General features: G+C 38.6%; 1 protein-coding gene across 4 annotated transcripts in view; it reads left to right on the top strand.

The window, feature by feature from the left end:
* Positions 1–8743, top strand: part of Ets65A (DNA-binding protein D-ETS-3) — a 149072-nt gene extending 140329 nt beyond the window's left edge. For 3 of the 4 annotated variants that reach the window (XM_087346598.1, XM_087346599.1, XM_087346600.1), the window contains one exon: positions 2838–7701. In XM_087346598.1, coding sequence (XP_087202724.1) covers positions 2838–2983 — 146 coding nt within the window. In that variant the 3' untranslated portion in view covers positions 2984–7701. Of the gene's footprint in view, positions 1–2837; positions 7702–7778; positions 7950–8570 lie in introns of those variants that run through there. The other variant, XR_015534565.1, reaches the window with a different exon arrangement.
* Positions 8744–24188: the final 15445 nt, after the last annotated feature.

Here is a 24188-nt window from a genome sequence, read left to right as displayed (position 1 = left end):
ACTGCTACCTTCCGCATCTTTATAGGTGGTTAAGTGTATTGCAACTTCATTCCTTGTTATGTGTAGTTATCAGCATGGCATTTACAGGTCTGCTTGTGAAAAGTAAATGCGTATAGATATCATATCTGGAAAATGTGTACTCCAGTCATAACAAAGGTGTTCACCAAATTTTCCAGGACCCAAGGCAAGGAGAAGGTTATATAACCAATTTCCGATGAGTGTAATATTGTACATATGAGACACTTGAACTTCAGTAAGCATTTGAATGGAGTAGTTGCTTCCAACACGTCTTTGATACGGAGTTCGGATTCTTTCCCCACTCTCCCAATACGTATAAAAGTATTCTGCCCAACAATTCATTCCGCCCAGCTTAAAAATTCCGAAGTATCGGGTTACAATATTATTAATTCTTCGTATTCTTGATCCTAAGGTTCGATTCCTACGATTAGACAGAATCCTTCGATCTTAGGACAGACGGTATGACCCTTGAATGGGGGATGAGCCGATGCGACGGGTTGTAAATTGACAGAGTGATACAGAAATATGAGTGGGATTCCAACCTGCTGTCCGAGTATTTAGGTCGCCAGGGATGAATAAGAACAGTGTGTGTGTGTGTGTGCGCGCGTGTGCTTTATCGGTCAATGTAGGCACTTTTAAAAATTTTCCCACAGGAAATTATACTTCAATCGAGAAGGGCTGAATTGTGTGTTGAGCTGAATGTAGGCCTACATTAGCAGAACTGGATTTCATTTTTATTCCTTAGGTTCTGAAATTTTTCCATTACAGACTTAAAACCCACTTCTCTCTTTTCTAATTATATCCCGACCAATATCCCCCACTCACACCCTCGCAGAACTGCCACAATAACAAAAAACAGCCACCCAAAATCTTACAGATAAAAATAATTGAATTCACAACGAACTCGTGTAAGCATAGCGCTTCGCATTTTTTACTGATACAACAAAAAGTGAAAATAAACTCTTTTCTCTCCTCCAAACTTTCTTTTAAATGTAAAAAAGTATAACAGGAAACTAAGTCTGTCTGCCATAGCGTGACGTAGTGGCACAGAATAATCGAGTTCCCAGGAGAGAGAAAAAGAACTCAGTTAATTCCTGGAAGGAGAGGTGGCTGTTCTGTAGCGCCGAGTTTTCTGCGTTTCCTGCCGTCATTTGCTGCAGAATCAATCACGAATAAAGTTAAGAAATAATCTCGTAAAGAGAACTCTTGAATATATTTATTCCGTTATTTTCTGTTTGTCTTGTGCCAGACACTACTCGCCGCTGCTTCTACCTGCCAAGCTGTCAGACAATGTAAACTTTTTTCCCAGTTTATTTTAAATAAACTTTTTAAACTTCTTAAGTCTGACTACGAAAAACGAAGGACGAGAGTGTGTATACCACATTCACCTTGGGCGGCCCTTCGGAATGAGTCGGAGGTCTAGCCCCTCTAACATTTATCACCTCAGTATATAAAAATTATATTGTAGTAATTTTTTGATATAAAGTATACCACGAAATGTTTTCATCAAAATACTCAGGGATGTTGCATATGTTTTAAAAAGTTTATGACCACGGGCCCTAACTTTAGCGCAGGTTTTCATTGACGTTGCTTCCATTGGTTTATGGTGTCCGATTGATGTCAAGTATTGAACAAATATATTTTCTTCGTAAATCCAAACATTTGTAACTTCGATATTTTGGTTTCTAATGACAACAAGTTTGAAGATTACAGCGTCCCAGAAGACAGACAGTCATCTTCTTTCTTGTTAAACAACCTGAGAAACAAAATCTAATTAAGAACCCCGCATACCAAGATACACAATACAAACTACACGTGGTAACATTTCACGTATGTGTACGTTACGTTTTGGTTCCGCACGGTGTATCACTGCATTTTAAATGTTCTTAACCGAGTTACACACGAGTGTTGCTGGATAGGAAGTGAAGTCAGTGCGGTGTTCAGATGTCACAACCCCATCTGCACCCCTGTCACGTCTTCCATTCACTTTCGCCGTGAATGGGTTCTTAAAACTCTTAAAATTGCGAAAATAGGATGCTGTAATTTGCCACGAGAGCGTTCAGTGCTCCCGTCTTAAGACTCGGAATGTGATGAAGGTAGCTAGAAGAAGCACAAATGTTTAAATACCACATCCCTCGAAATCATGTCTCTGTATTCAGATCCTCGTAGCGGTCCTCAAAGAATCAAATATGGCTACTGAGATAATAAAAAAACTGCATACATGCGTAAATCTAAATTCCACAGGTAGTCAGGAAGTTAACATAACATTACAGTTTTTATTAGGTGGGTAATACAGATACTTAGAAATTTGTCAGAAGTTTGAAAACAGATGAGTAAACAGATTTTATTACATATCGTAATTGAAAGGACTGTTTGCCTTTAATTTGTTTCTCTTTGTGTTACTGAAAATTCATAGTAATAGTAAGGTAACACAGTTACAAAAAGTATATTAAAATATGTTATTGCCAAAAATAGGTTGTTGTTGGTACTTAGGATGATCATCGCCGTGGTTATGATGGCAGCAAGCATCTCTGAAACGTCTGCACATTTTGTACGACTGCATGGCGCAACATCCCAGAAGATACTTATCTTCCTTCTCGCCGCCGTGAGAACGTAAAGTGTCACTAATTGTTCTTTTTCTTTCCTTTTCACCTTTTTCGTCGTCTCCTTCTCATCCTCTTCTCCCTTTCTTCATTTCTCTCTCCCTGGTCCCTCTTTTCGTCCTATTTTCGTGTTGTCTTCCTTCCCACTCCTTTATATCTTCGTATCCTTCCTACAAGTCACCATCGTCCCTTCATGTCGCTTTCTTCTCGTTGCAGCCAGCATCTTTCCTTCGCCGACTTCCTACTGGACAAACCCGAGCGCCAACCTCTACTCCAACATCGCGGCGGCCTCCAGCCACTCGATGACGCACCACCCGAGCCACGTGACTTCACACCTCGGATCGTATCCGCACTATGCATGACCAGATCCCGGATGGACCAGGGAATACAGGCGACTGGCAATGTAAACTGCGCGCAGAGTAAGTGAGGAAGAAATGAGCATTTGCTTGCCAGATCACGAGGTATCTTCTCTGAGGAGTGCTGCGACAGTACTTTACATAGGCTATGGCGTATCTTCCTCCATTGGTCGAAATTTATCCTCCAGTTTATGCTAGACACCTTTTGAAGTTGGTGTAGCGTCGATTACCTACGACTCAATACATCACACACAATGACCGAGAAGAACGAAAAATTTACAAACGCGAGATTTGACAGGAAGACTGTCGGTCTTCACAGATTTGGTGAAGAATTGCTTGTTCTTTCTCATACGTTTGCTGATACCAATTTTTTTTAGATATTTATTTCATAATCTGAAGTACAGATAGAAAGATCTGCGCTTTGCCTTTGATAAGAAAATGCGAGAAATACGTTAATCTCGTACTTAAAACATTTCTTTCGCTGATTATAAAACATTGGGTCATCCTTGTATCCCAGTGTATAGACGTAGTGCTCATGTTTTTTCATAATACTTATTAAACGGAATTCGACGTGTAAATAACGCTAAAGCAAACCTTGCTACGTTATGATGAACTTTAAAATTCCTATATTTGGTCATCCAAATACGAACATTTATTAAAATAAATGTATTTAACACGCTTATTATTGTTTCAGTGGAAACCTTTTATTATTTTTGTCGGGAATTAAACACGGGTCTTCCTGGAATAGTAAAATTTCACCTGAAGGCGACTTACCTCAAATCTGAATACGTTTATGATTTTACTTTTTAGATTGGTTTTGAATCGTGGCATTACATCGCTTTCCTCATAACACAAGCGATATAAATGAATAATTGTCCTTATAAGATGCGATTCAATACAGAATTACTTTTAAAAATCATGAAGACAGGAAAATGCATATACTGTGTATTTAACGAGCAAACAAGAAAGTAAAAATAACATATTTTAACTTGTGACGATAGAACCGGAACTATGTTGGTATTCTCGCGAGGGTGTAAGCGTATTCCTGAGTTAAATATAATTTATATTTCAAACAGGCTATTTATTCCGAACTCCAATTAGTTATAGAAGCAAGCTCTGGTCCTCTTGATGTTTTGAAATTTAGTTTCTTTTGTTCCTTTATCAGATGACTTCGATTGCATTTTTCAATATTTTCTAACTAAATTAGTATCGGCAATATATTTACACATACTGATGATGAGGCCTGTGTTGTTAATAGGAAAATTAATTTTAACTTGCCGAATATGAGATTTTATTTTATATATTAGCATATTTGTTTACAACTGTATGTGTATCATTCATTAGTATTATTATTTTTGTATCTGATCGATCACATTTATGAAACTTGCATTGCTTTATAATTATTTACGTTATATTTTAATTTACGTTTACAACCTTTATGCCGCGTATTTATTTTATGGACATTTAAAGAACCCAGATTTCCTATATAGTAGAATGCAGCACTTTTTTTTCCTTCAAATATTGCACTGCCTTCTATTGCTGGCTCGGTCTGTTCATTCTGAGTATTTCTCCTCGGCGTCAGGAAATCCGCCATGCTGTGCGTATCAGAACTTGGTGCTAATAGTTTAATATTTGTTGTAAGTCCTAAATTCAGCTCCACCTTGTTTAAACATTAAACATTTACTTCTCAACCAGAAATCACTGTTGCGGTATTGACCTTCTCGTTCAAATAGAGCAGGCCACTCGAACTCATATGATTTCTGAGGTCCTACTCACTTGACGGGGAAGGAAATAATAGCACGGTAAGAGTGCTTAGAATTTAATTACACACTAAATAATTAATTGTAATAAAGGTTAATTTATGTTTCATTAATTAGTTATGTTTTATAATTTTAAAATATAATTTGATTTTGGTAATAACAAGCGTGAGAGAAGAATTTCAACGTCCTTCTTAACCATCATTTCATCATTGCTTCATAGCGGTGACCACATTAATAAACCGTCGGTCCTAAGTTAGGGGTTTCACTTCTGACCTGGCACTTTACTGGTCTCGGTGTAAAAGTTGTTTTATTCAGTCAAATACGTGGTTTATGTCGACTTTGTTATGAGCATATTCATATCTTTAACGTGATTATTTTATGATCTATACATAGCATGCACAGTTAATTTAATTTTACTATTTGTTAATTTATTTATATTTTAATTGTATTTTAACTGCTCAAATTAATTGAATTATTTGATACCGTTAGATTGCAGAAAAACACCAAGGCAATTTACGGTCTAATTCTGCTATACAAAACATAGGCCTACACACACACACACACACATATGTATATATACAGGTGACTTTTCTTTGTTTTTGAACGTCGTAATTGTGAGCGCCCGAGAACTTGCCTACTTATAACTGAATGGGTGTGAAAATAATCTTCTTTTCTCGTATCTTAATACTGAGCAATAACGTTCTGTAGGTATTCCAGGAAAAAGAATGTTAAAAACAAAGTAAGCAGTGTTTGTAGTATTATTTCTACAATTTGCCAAAACATTCTAAAGCCAATACTGGTTTCATTCACAACAAAAATAAATTTATTTGTCTGAATATACGCCAGCTTTTTGTCATGCTGCTATGGCAGTGAATACAGACAGCTATATTACGAATAAGTGCTTAACAGGGTAGAATGAAGAATTGTCCAGGAAGAGGCCAGCGGTTACTCAAGTACCTCGGACTACCTGGCGATTCTTCACACCGCCGCGCACTATGACTGTGAAAGTTTAAATTTTTGTCGTCTCCTTCCTGTGTGTTTGGTAAACAGTTGATAAACCGTGGTTGTCGGTGATGAGCTCACGCACGCGCGGTAACATCTGCATCAACCAAACGTATAGACGAGACACCAGGGTATCATAAGTATATCAATTTTTTCAGTAAGTCATGAAGGACTTGTCACGAACAAATAAAGAAAAAAATATATAATTGGGCGACAGCGTTGAATAAATACGGCAGGTAGAAACTCTGTGGTGAAAACTAGTCAGTGCCCTCTGAGACACGCCGTCTCTAGTCAGTGATCGATTTGGGGGTGCAGTAGGGGTCCGTGGTGTGAACTTTGTGCCTCGAAGATTCAAAAGAACTCTCAAACATAAGCAGTTTTCTCAATCAACAACGGAGGAGAGGATTGGTAGGTTGTTCACCAATCACCGTCAGTGTTGTCCTGAGTTCCTTGTTCATTGTAATACTCATTGTTACTCACGATCTCATAAAATCTGTACTCATTGAGGGGGTCGAAGCTTCGCTTTGCGCATTTCGCATAGCGTTGTGATTTGTTTTTCCGCTACCGCAATCATTAGTATAAAGTAACTGTTTCCCCTCATGTGATGTTTTCATCTCTTATAATTTTTAGACTGTTATTAATGTACATACACATAAGTACTTAGTTATGTAAGGTAATTGTTCTTGAAGGGTTGTGGTGTTTTCTTGTATGCGACTAATAAGAGTCCTTTTCTGTACCAACTTGTCAACCCATTCCCTCTGGTGTAAGTAAGTGGATCTGCCGATTGCGTAACAGTTAAGGATCTGAACATACACATGATTCATTACGTACGCGAAAAATTAAAGCCTAGAAAAAATCTGCAACCAGGAGTTAACTTGTATCTTAACGAAAAAACTTTTTTCAAATGTACTCCAATCAAGATTTGAAGTTGAAAGCAATGACAGTTTTGTGAAGCAGACTCAAGCAAAATGTCAGCAAAAACGTCCCGGAACAAGTCTCTTAAGCAAACTGAAATCAAATCCCGAAGTAAGAAGGACATTATTATCAACTATGATATTATAAATCTGAATCATTCTCTTCCCTGCATATTGTGACAAATAATATGCAGTGGAATTTAGTAACTATCAGCGGAAATTGCCTACTGTTTATGCATAAAGTGTGAATGATATTTCGACGTGTTTGTTTCTTGTGCCGCACTGCGTTAGGTTTTCGTTGAAATTAAGTTTGGAACATCGTACAGCGGAATGAACATCGGAAGTGAATAAGATGCGCTTACTTGCACCCAGTCTTCAAATTCCCGAAAAGGCCACCATGTGTCTTGGACGTGCAAGTTTCTGTGTGATGTCCGCTGCTGCTGTTCAAGTAAATGCTGGTGGGAACGGAATTGTTAAGGAACTGGGCAACGAGTTTGTCGAATGAATGGAATAATTGAGTAGGATTTAAATAAACTTTAGTATAATTCAGTTGTATACGTTACGACTTTAAGTGCAGCCTCCGAACGTTAGTAAATTGAATCAAAAGAAACTTATGTATTTTGGCGTTTTGTTCATGGGCGAATATATCCAGAAGCAATTCGCTCGGGTCAAATGTTGGTACTAAGCTTAACTGACTGCTCTTGGCCAAAGTTTCAGTTCGGTTCAACTTGGTCTCCATTCACGACGGCAGTTCCCAGTTTCTTTATGATTGCGTCCCTCTGTCAAGCCGTTCTTATCTCGGAGGCCTTTTCCTTGTTCTAGTCCTATCACAATAGTCACTAAGTTCCAGTAAAACGTGGGAAACACAAATGACACTTTATAAATGTATTATAGTCACCCAGTGTATAAACGTCAGCAACCGGTCTTGTACGCTAAACATATTTGTGGATTTTATTGTATAAATGTTATTACATGTTATTTACCAAAGACATTGGCATAGAGGAAATTATAAACCAAGTATGTTTTGGTTTTGTAACAAAAAGGTCAACACTTTGTTTTATTTGTGAATGAACCATAACTTTTTCTTCCTGCTCCTCATTCATTGTTCCTTCTTTCTATTTATAGCCACTAATGCAGGCCGTCCAGATACATATGGACCGCGTGTTAACGCTCGACCAGTAAGCATCGATGTTTTGATACAGGCCTCTCTAATCTTATCGACATGATGCTGTTAGTTGAAGAAATGGAAATACGTATCTTAACTGTACAATTTATTACAGTTGCTGCTGTTGTTATGTGAGTATAAAGAAATGGACTAATTGTAATACAGTTATAAAAATGCCAGAAGTGAGACTGAACCACAAGTTACAGACTTCTGAAAACTGGCTTGTCGCACACCTGACTTCAAAACGATTCCCTTATATTAAGTCCTTGTTTAAGCAAATCACTGTGAAGGGAGAAAATAACAAGATTGCAAGTGGTACAGATATAACGGCACTGTATCAAATGTACGCGTTATTTATTAAACCGAAGCTCTCGAAATGACTATCTTCAGAATTTTCACACGCAATTCAGTTTATATTTTTTCGGGATATTTACCTTTGTATAGTTAATCACAAAACAGTCTTTCGTTCTTTGCTTTTAAACAGTTGTCTACTTTACGCTTTGCAAAATAAGCGTTTGTTTATCTAGCAATACATTTTATTTCACAATTGTAAAGCAGAAATACTAGGATTGATAACACGTTTGTGGAGAACACTAAGATCATGGTGCGAGAAGCTGTTGGTACAAAGGGACTTACTTACGTTTAGTGAGACTTTATTATAATTTAAGTAAAATTTACATCTCCGCCTTGACGATTAAATTGTGAATTGCTTTTATAAACATGTTATAAATGAAATCGTAATTACATTACAGACCAGTGTGAAAAAAACAGAAACGGGATATTTGACTTCGTAGTGGTTGCTGCGTTGGATGTAAATGCCTGTAAGACTTACTACAGTGATATTTTATAAACGTCAGACTGGCCACAGAATCCAGTGAACTAGTGTGTGAAGGAGAGACGCAGTACTGAAGAGGACCTCCATAAGCAGGTTAGAGCAACACTTGTCATTACTTTCATACAGTTGTTTTGTTTCTCGAAAAAATTGCAAAAATGCTTACCTGCGTGTTAGTATATTTGCATTGTAAATTATCATTTATTGACGTACTTATTCATCCGTTTTGTTTTCATCAAGGCAGCGCATTTTGCAGTCTAACGTTCGTGGGGGTAAGACAATAAAATTAAACTTGTCAGTTAATAGTTACATTCAAAGATCTGTGATTGCTTTAATGAAAATAAGTCTGCACGTTAACGTGGATTTGTCGATATTTCTCAGTAGTGCTGGTCATATCTGTTGCTCTTTAGAGTAATTAACTTTTTAAGGCCGGAGCTGATCTAATACAAAAAATGACTTGTTAACGTTGTTTAAGAAAATAATCCATGTTTACAGTGACAATCGTACGAAACCCACAGATACAAAACGCAGGTTTGCTGATTATTAAAGCAAGTTGTACATCTAAATACCACTAGGCTTTAAAGAGTTAGGCTTAATAGTAAAATATATAAACTTACTTTCATTTCACTTTATTGTAATTACCAATTAAGACATTTATAGGCCTGTTACTAGTAGACATGCAAATATTGTTTCTGCTTGCATTCGGTATGCAGTGAAATACATTTTAAAAAGTCAGTCTTCCCATCCGACCGTTAATTATTTTCAACTCTCGAGACAGCCTCAGACCTGCCTTGATTTTTCAATTTTTATGTTGGCTAATTAATTTTGTTTTTAACAACTTCTGTAAAGCGTATAGCCCAGAACGTTTTATATTTTCGAGCATGTAAAACAATTTGGCATTCGCAATGTAAAGACGTATTTACCTGATACAAAGTAGACTAACCGTTATAGACGAGCAGGAATGAATGTTGCGATGAGCTTCACATTTAGTCAGAGCTCAGAGACAACAAATGCAGATCCTATAGAATATTTCTGGATTAAAGTATTGGAAAGCAGTCACTTGGGATACCAAGACGGATATTGAAGGATAACACTGAGAAAGGTATTAGGAAGGTATGTTGTGAGGATGAAAGTTTATGCAAGTGATTCAGAATCGTGTCCAGTGATGACCTCTGACATTATCGGCGTTGAGTTCTCAAGCTCTGCTACCATGTATTAGTTTGTTTCCAGTAAACCCTCCATTTTGCTGTGAAACACCTGAGACGCCATTGAGAACTCCTAGCAATAGGTGGAGCTGGATTGATATCCTTTAGCGACGTGTGGAGCCCCCTTCCGGCGTCTCATTAACCTATCGTGCAACAGAATACGCGTGACATGCGCGTGATAAGAAAGGAAGGGTGATCTGAACAACGAATCGTGACTTCCATATCCGTGACCTGCACCCTCGTGCATCCAATAATAATAACCACCCGCTCCACCCTCAGTCCCTCTGCAATCTTTTTCCATAAGTCATAAAATTTTCTTTCTTTCTAAAGCCAATTTTACTTTGAAACGGACAGCAGTGTGAGCTGTCAGCGGACTTCAAATTTTGACATCGGAAAACTTTTAACACTCGTGTTGGAGGGAACCATCCCCAGAACTCATTAAATATTGCAGTTTCTTTGAACCAAACTCCAGTTCTGTTTCACACACTACTAAGATCAGAAAAGGACGAATGATTTCAGAGTCTCATGAGCACTCGCTGTTATTTCTAGTGCTTCTTTCACTAATTCATTAACTGAACGCACAGGGGGAAATGCGTGAACGTTTAATCTGTTTAAGAACTTGACAACTAATGTAATGTCATTTCTAGGGCCACAGTCTGTTCGCTCAAAAATGATAATAAATAATGAATTTGTAGAACAACTTTGAAGGTTTAGTATCTTGGGATGCCAAATACCGTTTCTAACGGAAGAAGATAAAATTTAACCATACGTGCGGAACAATTAGAAGGTCGTTGAAAAGGAGTGCTAGAACGGACACCGAAATAAAATCATTTTATAAAATTATATAAAACATTGAAGCATGGGCAATGACAAAGAAAGGCCAGAATCATATACCGGCAGCTGAGGTGAAATTTGTCAAATCTATGACGAGTTATTTTCTATTAGATAAAAATAAAAGTGAAGTAAAACCCAAATGCTAAGCCCAAGAAAATAAAAATCTATTGCTTTCACATACAGAAAGGCATGGGAATATTGTCTTAGAGTAAGTTCAATTCATAGATCAAGAGATAGATGGTCAAAACAAATTTTGGATTGTAAATACTGCACCGTGACAGTTTCGTTGTTTAAATAAAGGGCTAGGAGCTGGAGGAGCGGGATTCGGTTCCCGGCAACGGAGACTGGTCACAAAATTCCGCATCCTGTGTCGAACTCCAAGGTTCATTACTGTGCACGTAAAATCCACCAGCATATCTACCCTGAGTGACTTCAAAGCAGTTCACACCCTATTTCCTTTTGATCCATCTTCCTCTTATCCTCTCATCTACGCCTCTAAACGGTCTCTTCTCTTCCGGTCTTCCGACGAAAAATCTGCAGGACATTTTTCATCAGCCCCATGCACGCTACATTCCCCTCTCACCCCCTTTGATTTAACCACCCTAATATTATTTGGCGATGAATAAAACTTATGAAATTCCTTATTACGCATTTTTGTTCATCGTCTCGTTACTTCCTCTCTGTTTTCCAAACATTCTCCTCAATACTGTGTTCTCAATCACACCCAGCCTGTGCCCTTTACTTAAGAAGAAATATTAGTTTTCATCACACATACATTCTTTTTAGATAAGAGATGGAAGCTAAATGATACAGGTTTGAAAGTGATGATCACTTCTCGAATTCAGTGTGCTCTTTAGATTCTGCTTCTATGTGATGAGAACTGACATATTTTGAAGGATTTTTTTTGTCATAGACTTTGTTTACTCTGAGTTTGCTTCTGTACCAACCCCCTTACTAGCGTGACATGCAGTTTCTGTGTTTTCTTTATGAAAGGTACATTTACGCAATAAATGGAAGTAGTTCCTTCCGCATTCTTTCCCATTCATTGTTCGTACTAATCATACGGCCTATGTGTCTGAGCGCAGGTGATTAAATGTGTGACCGCGTCATTATATAAACGTATAAACAGAGTTTATATTTACAACATCACCCGATGCCAGCCGCATACAAAAAAGAAAAAGAATCAATTCACAGCTTCGCATTCCAATTACCTTCCTCCTGCAACTTGTAACATTGTTAAGAAGGTTGTGCTTTGCTCCATTCCGGGCATGTTCATAGCGGTTTGGAGCCTCCCAGGGTTCATGCTTGCTGCTTTAGTCGCCCTTCTTCCGCAGCTACGTTCCCTACGTGACGTGATTGCATTAATCACCACTGTAGAGGGGGTGGGGAAGATTGCAGAACGAAGGAGGGTGGCTTATTAGAAACAAAGGGGGTTGTCTCTGTCTTCTGGACCTAAACATAATGGTGCTTAAAAGTCGCATTATTAACAAGGGCTGCGGGTTTTGCATCGTCTTCTGTTACATATTCATAAGTTCTTAACGACGCTGTGCGACAAAGGACGTAAAAACTAACAGCATCTATTTAAACCTCAACTCTCTCACCACACCTCTATATTCACACACACCCCAAGATATTCTATGTATTTTTTGTCTTTCCAGTTCACTGCATAATTAAGTTGGGACAGAAAAATAATCATGCAAGTGTTTAAATTATAATGACCCAGTAGCGCGTGTTGCTTTCATACAGGAGATTTTAATCTATAACCTCGATGAGAATTTTAAAGAGCTTTTTTACAATAATTTACATGCTCATTTCCAAATATTTATTTGCTGTCATTATCAATTCCTGGTCCAAACTTGGTCAGAAAGCCTCAAGGGCAGAGACCCGTTCAGACATCTGTGATAATATTAAAAGCTTCAAGACACATTACAATTTACCTTATAGAAATTGGGCGTAAAGTTAATATGGATTTGTCTGACTCAGGACAGGTACTAGTTAGGGGTTATATAAACATTGATTGTACAGAACGTTTTGGTTTCATTAAAGCAGGGAATACCATGCATTAGCTAGTTAGTTAAATTCGTGAATTATACCTTCTGTTGCCTCCTTCGTATATGTCTATTCTTTCATCCTGAATTTTGCCATTAATATGTTTTATTTTTCAGCTATCAGGAATTAGACAGGCATTTTGGCCTGTTCGGGTTCAGAAATATGTCTGACATGAGTTATCCTTTAGATCTGGCAGATGCAACCTGCAGTTTGCCGTCGATTTTTATCCGGTCCGCGTAAGTTTTAGTCATTAACACGCTAACTCATGACTCTGGTCTACTTTATGTGTTGAATGTGAAGGCGTTTTATTATTTTTTTAACACTGACAGATCAATATTCTTGGTTCACCATCACACTAGCCTTAATGTTTCGATTACTTGTAATAACTTGTTCAATATATATCACGACCCACGACCAGAGGGAACTAAATCCGACCCGAGGCTACTTAAATGTTACCCACGTCTGCTTTAGGCATTTGGTAGAACACCCTGAATGGGGGATCAGATAGTTGCGAGATATTTATCAATACAGGACAACACGAAAGAGAGGAATGTGTATTACATCCATACTAAAGCCATAATAAAGCAAATCGAATACGACACAAGTGCGCATGTTCATTTATGAAGATGTAACTTCGAGAACGATAACTGTAAATTTCGTAAACACAGAATGATGATGATGATGATGATGATGAGTTTAGTTTATAATAAAATCTTTGAAAAGAGAGTCAACGTTTCACGGGATGAATATCCACGTGTCCATATTTTTGTAGAGTCTAACGTTTGTAGGAATGACCCTTATCTTTCCCTTGTGACGGAAAGGGCGACGATAATTGAACAATCACTACTCAATTGACAATCGCCACATTGTTGCTAAAGGAACCATGTTACAAAGAAACCGATCGGTATTCTGAAAGTGGACGTGACCGAAAGCAGCAATACAGTGAGGGGTAGGTTGGGTTGCATTGCACGCAGGAGCTCTCGACTTCTGGACTGCAGATTTGTAGCACTGTCTCTCGAGTACACAATGGGACATTGTATGTGCAAGCAGGGCATATATCTAGAACCACTTTTCTTCTAAGGGATCGAGATTATGTCCCTTTCGAAGCTTCTTGTCATAAATTATGAAATTTGTTGTTGGCCTAATGTTAACATGTTCGGAAACAAATGTTTAACATGAATCGTTCGATTAAATCGGCAATCATCGTATTTCGCTACCTTCAGTATTGTTATATGTTGGGTAGCAGAATATTTATTATATTTACTTTATGTATGTATGTATGTTTTTGGGTATGTGAAGTTTCTTTTGTACTGACTTAGTAATTAGCCTCTGTAGCTGTTGAGTTAGCATGTTAAAGTACGGAATTGAATTATTTTCACACCAACTTAAAGGGTATCTGTTCATGATGCAGGGACAAATTTTATCCCTCAGGATCATTACATAATAACTTATGGAAAATCAACTTGAAATTAACAAAATTCTACGTTAAGACTTTCCTCAAGTTGCATCTTAGTCCCAGAATAGCCGTCTTTTGTATATCCGGGCAGGAGTGTTCACAAAGGATAAAATGTAGGTGCTTTTGATGTGATTGCGAAAAACTTCCACTTGCACCAGTAACTGTCGGTATAACCTTCGCCTTTCACGTGGGCTGTGTTTCAAGCAGTAGGTTTTTCAACATATGTCCTGCTTCATTCCTTATTATGCTTCGTGCAGTCAATGTAGATCATAAACTAGTAAACATATTGCTATTATTTTTATTATTGTTATTTCAGGTTTACACTGGCTTTCCACGTGAATATATTCATAACTTAATCAAGAATAGAGCAAAAACTCAATTTTATTTACAAGATTAAATCCGTCTTGTGATATAGCATGTTCCAATTCTTCAAGATGTACCATAGTATGTGGGATTATTCCTGTTGTTGATGTTGCAAATGACGTGATTATCACCTTTCCAGTCTCTGCACATATCTAATTTCTTTTGTCGAATTCTCATAATTATCAATTCTTTCCAAACAAGTTCCATAAGAATTCAGTCTACTGCTTAATTCCAGTGTGACGTCAGTTAGACATACCTCCAGTACACCTTACTTGTTGGCCACAGTAATTTGATGCGTAGTAACTGCTTAATATTATTATTTATTGTTTGTAATTACATATTAAACTAGCAGACCTGGGTCAAGCCAGTTGTACTGTACGTGCAAGAAACTCACTCGTCGTTCTTGCATGATCCATGATCAAGGCGTGAGATAGCCTCTTCTTGCTTTACTCTGTCCTGTAGTGCTCTCTAACAGCGCCTTTCCTTCTCCTCAACTAACCATTCTGCGGATGTTGAGGTTCTCCTTAGCTCGAAGTCCAATAAAGGCAGCACACAGTGTTTATAAAGTGATGTAATTATCGCTTTCACTGTCAACCTCTGGGAATGGCGTGTCCCACGTTACCATCAGTTACTTTACTGTTCTTCATTATTAACCTGTTTTCTGAAGTTACTCCCAGTAATAATGTAAGAAACATCAATTGTGAAGTTTTTATTCTTTCTTTTCATGTCTCCCATGATCGAGTGTTCACTTCAAAGCAAATAACTTATTTTGAATAAAATATTTTGTAGCTATATAAATTTTATCTGTTACCGCTACATCAACCTATTTAGTAAATCCTCTTCTTCTCCGGCTTTTTGAAGCCCGATCAGCGTTTACGCAACCGACGTAAGCAGCGGCCTGGAAAATAAGGCGATCTTGACTCGAGTGTCACTGGAGAAAAGAGAGAGTCTGTTACATTGGGGTGGACCTGCTTCTGATTTAATTTTTGTAACGTATTACGTGATTACCGTTGAATTACGATTTAAGTGGTGCACCATGATCGTACCTTCTGATCTATATATCTCCAATTTGTCTTTCTTTCGTAGTCTCTTGAAGGAACTCCCACTGAAAATCGCATGTGTGCTGGTTATATTCTTGTTTTCTCATTGTAGGAGAGAGTGCTAGGTGTCTTATGAAAAAAGTTGGAGCACATCGTCCTTCTGTCCGCACTCAGGGCTACAGTTCTCAAATTTCATGGCCGATTCCGATAGAACGTCAAACCTGTCGTAAATCTTATCGAGAGCAATTTTGGTTTTGTATGATTCGTTTTAAGATCCACATCACTTAAGGACCTAAAGACATTCTTATCTCGTATCAGAAATTATAGTAATCCATAATTTCATATGCAGTACTATGATTTATACAGTACTTTGCATAAAACTCAGTTGTTTAGAGTGAATCACCAGTACGGCTACAATTACAGTACTTTCTAAGTTTGTTCCGTTGAAGTCGTTGACCATACTCCTAATGTCGAAATGCCATGTAGCTGTTGTCTTCTTCATTTGCAATACGGTACATTGTATATAACTAGACTGCAGACGGACGTCATACGGAAACGAAACGCATTACGCGAAACATGCCAGGAGTGTATTTGTCCCTTCTCCATGTTAATCTGGACAGTGGACAGTGGACAGTGTGCAAAGAAAGTACTTCCATGATATGAACTAAGACCACAATAGTCCTCGGGATTGTGCGAGGTGTTACGGTCTGCCAGAAGGGCCGCGTCCCCTCGCGCTCACTGGGCCGGTAAGCGTATGTCGCAAATAAGTGTCAAACGCTGTTTCTGGAACGCTGGCCGATTAGCCTTCAGACTGAGACCTCAAGGAAACAAGTACGTAACGATGAAAGCTATGAATAATTCTGACGACTTACAGGTCATCCATAACATACTCCATAAAAATAACACGTTCTATTCCAAACAAAATTTGTAGACGTGTGTGTGTGTCTTCAAACTAATTTCACGGTCCAAGTTAGAACTCTTCATCAGCTGAAAGTATGAGAATTGCAAAGAATAGAGTTGACTTACAGAGATGTTTTAGGTATTAGTCTCTTAGTTAAGGGAACCACTAGTAACTTTTCACTTCCAGCAATCCTCTATATCCTGGTGCTTCCTGATTTTTATTCAAAGGTACTCAAATGTATGTAGTTTTGTTTTCTTCTGTGTTTTATTTTAATTAAGATGTGAGTTTTATTATTGAGAATTGTATTATTTGTATTAACATTTACACATCACGTCACACACAGTTCATACATCCTATTCTTCAGTATTGTTAACTATGTGGTAAATATTTTTCTGTTGAAGTTTGTAGCTTACGCTCTGCTGCAGTTCTCTTGTCACTGTAACGTGACAATGTATTAATACATAGATATTTGTTCCTTGCAACAGCGAGCAGGCAACAGTTTGTTTCCGGTGTTGTTGTTCATGTTATTTAGAGGTAAATTGCTTGGAGACAGAAGTTAACAGACCTGTGTGTGTGACACGAAATCAAGTTGAGAAATAAAGTCGTGAAAAATATATACTCTGTATATAATACATAATTTGATATTACGTATTAAAATTACAGATACCCTGGAACAACACTCACTAACAAAGAGAAAAGAATTTCATGTTGAAATAATGATAAGACTAAATTTTTAAAAAGCGTTTTTATTCATTTCGAAACCTGTTATTGTTCCTTCTGGTTTCTAAGACAGTAATTTCTCTGGCTGTTCTGTACGAGTGCAAATCGGGGTATTTTATTTGATGGAATAGCATGCATTACAAAAACGTTTGAAAGCATAATGTTTAGGAACATATTTTGGTGTAAGTAAGGGAAGAATAAGTGCCAACCCAGCATCGTGAGGAAATTGGGGAGCTACAATGGGTAACGTAATCCGGTCATGAAAACTAGCAATGGCTGAGGGTTCGTCATGCTGACCACACGTCACCCTATATCTGGTTGGATGATCGTTCACCTCTGCTTAGGCATGTGAACGTGAGGCCAGCAGTCAAGCTAGTCGGCTTTGGCTCTCTGGAGCTGTTACGCCACGGATTTAATTTTTTAAGGGAAGAATAATTCAAGATGTGACAACAAGGGATGGTGTGATTTATGTAGGCCAGACAATATCGTTGTGAAAGTACAATCTAGACGGGTGCGGTGAGCTAGGAATGGAGATAAAGAAACAAATACAAAGTCTTAGTGGGGAAGCTTCTTGGAAAATGTCTACTTGGAATATCGGAACAGAGACTAAAGCATTACATTAAGAAGGACCTGAAGAGAACGAGTTTGAAAATGGGAGGTGGACGGAACTGAGACAGGTTCGCGTCTTGATAGTAGCGGCAGGTTGTATGTAGTTGTTGTTGTTAGTAGCAGTAGCAGTAGTAGTAGTAGTACCGGTAGTTACTTGTGGCAGACACGCCCCTCACAAGGCGGCGATAAGCGATCAACACGGGCGGGTGGAAGTCTTAGAGATCGATCCGCTAGCACCGTGCCTTCCCACCCCCACACCCCAAGGGCAATTTGAGAATTCTGCGGTCCGGACGGTCTGCTCCGTTGCTCACTGACAGATTATTTCATTTATAAGAAGAGTTACGTAATGATAAGATTAAGAGCACCTAGTCTTTGTCTAGGATTGCTAGACCCTTACGTAATTTAATGACGTTTCAGACACAAAGGTAAAATAGCGTTGAATTATGTCAGAATGTTTACCTACCGTCGATATAGCGGTTTTATGGGGGCTACTGAGATTGACCGGACATGTCACAGGGGTTTTATTAATGCTGGGTCTAAAGTTCAAATTAAGTAGAAGTCCACATTGTAGGACTCGGTCATTATTGTCTATACCTATTTGACTTTTGCCGTGTTTATAACAATGCGGTTAGCTGTGTCCTTCTTCACCTTGTTTTCCACATGGTATTGGGCCAGTGAACTACTCAGGAGTCTGTCAGTACTTACTTCTTTAAGAACTTCGGACCAAATTTTATATAATTTATTTTGATTTATTTGACAACGCTGTCAGTAGCCGATTCTGCTGCAACAAACATAAATATTGATGGGTTTGACATGTAGCTCTGATTGAGGGGTGACAAGCAATTCTTGCATAGTTTTGATAGGGATACCGCTTACAAAAACGTCACTTGGAAAACCGTAAACGAATTAGAGAATAACATCAAGGTGAATCTTAAGGAAACGGATTGCGAGCTTGGGTGGAAGATGAAACTGGCTGAGGATCGTGTCCAATAGTGGGCTTTGGTATTAACGGGTTCTGCTAAAGAAAATTTAGTTACGCGGTTAGTTTGTTAGATGGTAAGCAAATAGCTGCTTCGTGAAATCGAAAAGTGCATCAAAATTGATGTCATAACCTTCATAACGACTCTCACTGTCGGGCGTGCAACATACAGAAATGAAAACGTAAATTTGTTGCACATTCGCATGTTGCCTGGGAGACGATCGATCAATTGAGATGAATGTGTCGATTGTCACTGATTGCGATCCCCTGCCAGCCCTTTCTGCTCTCACGCGATGTTTTCATTTCCATTGCAGATAATTATATTCACTCGTTTCTTAAGCACACCAAAAACCAATCTTAAAATTTATATATTACCTAAATTATCAGGCAATACCTGAGAAAGGTATGTCGTATTGTGTGGAGAACAAAGTGAACGAAGAAGAACATTCATATTGGATACCGCACCGTTGTATTTGCCCCAAAGTTGCTTGAAAGAAACACCAAAAATTGGATGTAAAGATTTATTTTGTTAGCAACATGCTTCGGCTCGCCTGGGCCATAATCAGGTTCATATTTATTATTGCTTACAAAATGTGCTGATTCTTAAAGTGTTTAGTTGTATTGGTGTGATGAAATGTAGTTAAAATTATGTCGAAGTGAAGTGCGATTAATGAAACTTGAAACCTTGTGGTATCTTCGTAGTTTAAATCATAATTTTATTTTTTTCTTTGTATGTTTGAGACCAGAAGATGCAGATTCCCATTGAGAAACTAAGTAATGAAACAGGCCTACATATGGTACACAAAGTGCAAACTCGGTTGCTTGTAGTGTCTCCTTGCAAGTTGCCGCTGTAATTTATCTTTTTTCCCCATAACACATGTTCAGTGGAATCTGGAGGACCTCGGCGGAGTTCCGGTCACGGGGCGCGCCCACACCAATTTCCTCTTCCTGAGCGCGACGTCGTGTGCCGGAAACCCGGACCCCCGGACCGGACTCTCCGGCGAGCCCTGTTCTCTGCTTCACTCACATCTCAAGGCAGGCCGCAAAACACACTTCCCTCGTCTGGGCCTCATGCCCAGCGCTTCCACGGCAGTGATAATAATGGCTAGCGTAAAAATCTGTTGTTGGTTGAAACACCTACTTTTAATTACAAGAATACTGTGTTGGATTTTGCGCATTGTCTGGGGTAGGCCCATATCAGATTACCTTATACCAGACTCGCCCAACCTGTAGCTCGCGGGTAACGTGTTGCCCGGGACACAGTGTTATGTTGCCCGCGGAGACATTATAAATTTCTGAACGCTGAGTGAAGATTGTCTTGACATTACTCCTTAATTCTTTGAAGTGTCAAGTTCATCTGAACAACTTCTAGCGACTCAGTTCCTCCCTCAAAGAAAACACTATGTGTCCAAATTACACATATAATTTATATCAATTGGTAAATGCTGTTTGAGAACAAAACTCTACTTGTTTTGAGAATCTAAAGAAATTCATAATAATTGTCTCTACGGACAACATGCAGAGGTTCTAAAAGAAGAACAGATAACATGCTCTGTGAAAAACAGGAAATTTATTGTTTCAAAGCAATGCAGTGAATATAACTGGAGAAAATTCAGTTAAGAGGAACGTGACAATTTGACGTTTTTGATAATGTTAGTATAATTTAGGTTATGAGGGTTGAGAGTGTACGGCACATACGCAAAATAATTTTAAAAAATATGCTCTATAACGGAAGACAAAGACAATGGACGATAATATTGGAAAGAAAATTGGCTGTTGTGACCTATATTGAGTCATGATAGTGCGTACGTAAATGTCGGTGCCTGCAGTCTGTTGAGTTCAGTTAACACAGAAGCTTCCTTTTGATAGTCGCAGAATCCTGAAACAAATGGGATCTCGAAACCAGATAAGTATTATCACTCGGCTGTCATATCGGGGAGCGATATGCTGCCTTATCGTGAGTATTTCGACGACAAAAGTCGATAAAAAAAACTCATTTCATTTCCATCTCCCCCCTTTTTTATAAACAGTTCGAAAATACAAAATGTTTGATATTCCAGATACAAAGGGAAATAGAAAACACAGACTATGTAGAATTCCCCCGGGGGAGTCGTGTCACGTATTTTTGTTTTATAAACCTCTTCGCGCAGAAAGAGCTGTGTGCATTATTCCACCACTTCCATTCCTATAAACCGTAAAAACGCAAAAATTATGACTTGTCATTTAGTCGATTTCGACACCGATTACCTTACCTACCTTGTCCACATATTGTTGCGTCTGTGTTTTGTTTTAGCGAGATACGTACGTCCATTGTTGACTCCCTGATGGGATGTGAGTGGAATAGGGACAACTCCAAACAATAAGTGCTGATGTACTGATAAATATCGATACCAGGGTGACAGGTAGTTCGATACAGTAGCAGTGGTGGACAGCTGCAGACAGTGGCATCATCCACCCTCTCATCATTCTTATTAATTTGGGAAGTTGGCTGTCTCCTGGGTTGTTGGTCTCCATCATCAGGTTGATCGCCCTGTTGATGGAAGCAGCAAGTACCTCTGCAACGTTTGTAAATTTCTGCTAGACTACACCTCATCCTGGTCATTAGTTTTAATTTGCTTATGCAGCTAAAACGGACATAATGTCTTTTATCAGTTCCATCAGTTTTAACAACTTTCGTTAATTAGGTGATGTTAGTCAGTTATTATCAGTTTTAACATTAGCATTAACATTTATGCCTAGAATTCCCAAGTGATGTCTTCCCTTCAGGTTTTGCACAACAAATATTTTGTACGTATTCCTCGTTTCCCTAATTTGTGCTATATGTCCTGCCCATCTCATCTTATGGTGATGTACTATTAAATAAATCTCATTCTAAGGATTTTGAGTTTATAATTACTGGAAACTGGGATAAGTTGGTGTTGAGGCTGTGTTCTGTCCACCCCTGGTGGCAGCAGCTGTAGCGGCCGCTCAGTGCCGGGTTGATTCGTGCGGAAATGGTTGAATCCAGTTACAAACGTGTGATAGATGGTTTTAACTTGCTCTGACTTCCTTCTCTGAATCATAGCCGTGAAATAAAAAAGTATGGTGATTGTCGTTTAACAATTCTTTTACACTTTTCCGCTCTTTGTAAAAGCACTGTACAAAAGAGTAAATAAAAGAATGGAAGAAGGAGCCGGTAATGAGGCCAATGCTTGCATGTAGTTTCATTGCACTAAGCTGTTTTTATTTATAATCGTGTGAGGGCCGAACGCTACGGCCGAATGGTGGTTAACACTCGTATTCAAGACATTCCGTGTTCAAATCTCTACCCGGAGACCAGCTAATCTGACTGAGGTTTTTAGCGGTTATTCTCAGTACCTCCAGGCGAATGCCAGGATAGTAACTTAGCGCGAGCGTATGGTCATACGTATTTATGTTCTGCGGTGTAAGAGAATGTCTTAATTCCCTTGCATCCATATCAATTGAAAATGAAATTTAGAGCTGAAAATCTTCTTACAGTATTATCACAACCAGAACGCAGTTCGTTCTAACCGGTTTTAAAATAATGTTAAAAAACAAGATAATTTTTACAATACGTACTTTTAATTTTTCCCTTTTTAATATTAATTTTGTAATGGTATCAAATTGTAAATTACTTTCTTTAAATAATATTTAAAAGGTGGGGGCGCAGTCGTATTTTACGTACAGATTTGATTACTCTTCTAACCGCCGTTGAAAGTTCCACCGACCGAATTAGCTGATGCAAGCAGAATGGACTGTACATAATTTCTTCTGACTTCCAGCTTCACATGAATATTCAGAGCAGTCACACACCCCCTCCCTTACTAGGGTTTCAACCCCTGCAATTATTGCTTCATAATCTCTTCGTGAGCTCCTAACCCGTCGTTCTTAGTTCCTACAGGCCGGAAGTGGAGGAAAAGCAGTACACGTCATAGATCCGGTCACGTGACCTTTTGGCCGACTCGTCGCCATTGCTAGTTTGTTACTTCAAGACACTCGTTTGAAGCCATGGATTGCGGACTGTTGCTTTCTAACAGTTGTTTTGGTTTTTAGCTACGATTGATACAATTCGTATTTCCTATGAAATTGGCCGTGTTTGTACGTCCGTATGACTGTAGGCATGCAGTAATGCTGATATTACACACAATCTTCATGGACGTGCTATTTTCGGGATGACTGTCAAATGAGTAAACTATGTAGATATGCATTTATGATAAACAGTTTGTTAAAATCCGTTTGCTTCGAAAACCTTGTTCATATTTGTATCAGAAAAGATGACGACATTGGTTAACTTTAATTTTCTGACCACCTTACTCTCAGAGCCGAATTTGGCCTCCGCGTCCTGACTGACAATTCTGTAGTCCACAGACACTCTTAGCCGCTTGTTACCGGGTGGTACTTTCCCTACAGTAAAGCGGTCGGAACGTGAAATACTGGTAGGGGATGGATGTTTAATGTTAACAAAGCATTTCGGAATTTGCTTGAAATTTTGAAGGAAACAATGTTTGAAACGTCCGGTTCGATTTTGAATCAGGTGCTTTCCGCATAGAAGACAATATATTGTTTAAACCTGGGTAAATAACTTGGCACCGAACTAACTAACTGATTCTAATTATGGAGCGGAGACCTTGCTTGGAAGATGGTAGTCACTCACCTGTTCAAGATATTCACCAATTTGTATCGAACTCGAGGGCATATTACTGTGTTCACAAAAGCCTGCTACTGGAAACTATCTTGAACTAGACGAACCCAGTTCACACCTTCACATCCTATTTATTTACGATTCACTTTAATATTATCCTCGCATTTACGCCTAGGACTCCAAAGTACTTTCTTTCGTTGAAGTTTCCTGGCAATCCCACGTGGGCTCATGTCGTCCACAACGAGTCAAAAAATGTTCAGCATTTGGTAGAGTGTCGTCAAATAATGTCTGTCTGTAAATAATGGAAAAGCCAGTAAATGTTTTAACTGTATAATCCTAAGAGAAGCATGGGTTTTTCGTGTTGTATCCGAAATTATGAAAATGACATACGGTAGAAATAACAGCACTTTGTTGGGGGCTGAATCCATTTATCCAGAGAAATTGATTGATCTGTTCTCGAAACTCACAGCTAAACTTCTACGTCAGTTTTTGAAGTTGGTACTTAGCCAAGACTCTCAACGTCTTTGGTGATTAGGAAAGAAAAAATTCTTAGAAGTCGCAGCAGCAGAAGCACTGTAGAATGAAAGTGATCCTTCATGTACAGAAAGTCCAACAGATTTCACATCCAGTGTCTATTCACGAGTTTCGTAGTTATGTGACTCCAAAGAAAATCTCCTCTCCGTCCCCCACTCTCCCGCACAGAATTTGTCCGTTGGTACTTACACTGTGGGGGTGAGAGA

The sequence above is a fragment of the Zootermopsis nevadensis genome, unplaced genomic scaffold, assembly GCF_977971745.1.
Source record: "Zootermopsis nevadensis isolate Lab colony 2312 unplaced genomic scaffold, Znev_1.0 Znev_ptg000010l, whole genome shotgun sequence".
NCBI classification, from domain to species: Eukaryota; Metazoa; Arthropoda; class Insecta; order Blattodea; family Termopsidae; genus Zootermopsis; species Zootermopsis nevadensis.
The sequence above is the reverse complement of the archived record's forward strand: the minus strand, read 5'-3'. Positions and strand labels throughout refer to the sequence as shown.